The 732-nt window shown below is 74.2% G+C and overlaps 2 protein-coding genes across 2 annotated transcripts in view; both read right to left on the reverse strand.

Annotated features, from left to right (window-relative positions):
• Cul5 (cullin 5) overlaps nt 1–685 on the reverse strand; it is a 107,613-nt gene extending 106,928 nt beyond the window's left edge. The window contains exon 1 of the mRNA XM_004626223.3: nt 105–685. Coding sequence (XP_004626280.2) covers nt 105–329 — 225 coding nt within the window. The 5' untranslated portion in view covers nt 330–685. The remainder of the gene's footprint in view (nt 1–104) is intronic.
• The window catches only part of LOC111815172 (thioredoxin-2, mitochondrial-like), a 32,791-nt gene continuing 32,586 nt past the window's right edge, over nt 528–732 (reverse strand). Inside the window, exon 5 of the mRNA XM_023709478.1 lies at nt 528–660. Within this exon, the coding sequence (XP_023565246.1) occupies nt 528–660 (133 nt within the window). The remainder of the gene's footprint in view (nt 661–732) is intronic.

Genomic DNA, 732 nt, shown 5'->3' on the forward strand with positions numbered 1-732 from the left:
CCGGCGCACGCTCGCCCTCCGCCGCGGCGCACGGGCCAGGGCCTTCCCGAGCCGCGGCGCCCGGCGCCCCCGGGTGAAAGTCCAGGCGGGCGTGAGGGTCTTACCTTTAGCAGATTAGACGTCGCCATGTTCCTGCAACTTCGGCTCTCGCGAGACGCGGCGAGACTTGCGGCGCTGCGGGCCAGGCCCCAGGCGGAGGTCGCGTCCGCACCGCGGCCCGCGGCCCCAGCCGCCCCCGCGGCGGGGGGCGGCTGCGTCGCCGGCACCCGCGCTTCCTCCCGCCGCCCTCCTACATGGTCACCGGCGCCTCTCCTCACGGAAGCGCGCATATACGCGCTCGGGGCGACGGCGGCGCCGAACGGGAAGACGGTCACGGGAGCCGACCTGACTGAGAGCAGGGAGCATCGACCCCTCAGCTCCCCGCTCCTTCGGAAGCGCCTCTGCAGCTGCACCCGCAGCAGCCTCCGCGGCCGCCTGCAACGAAAGTACCTCGGCTCCGGCCGGGCGGCTCGGGGGTCCCGGCTGCGTCACGTGACGCGGGGCGGGGGCGCGCTCGGGAGCGTGCGCGGGACCGGGAAGCCCGCGGGCGCGAAGGCTGCTGCGAGCGCGCCCTCTGCTGGCGGAAGCCCGCATGTCCCCTGGCCGGCGCCCACATCCCGGCTAGTACGTTTATCCCAGACTCCCAAAAAGTTTTCTGAAGAACTGGCACCGGGCCGGGTGTGGTGGCGCACG

Source organism: Octodon degus, unplaced genomic scaffold (genome assembly GCF_000260255.1).
Source record: "Octodon degus isolate 3935 unplaced genomic scaffold, OctDeg1.0 scaffold00012, whole genome shotgun sequence".
NCBI lineage: Eukaryota > Metazoa > Chordata > Mammalia > Rodentia > Octodontidae > Octodon > Octodon degus.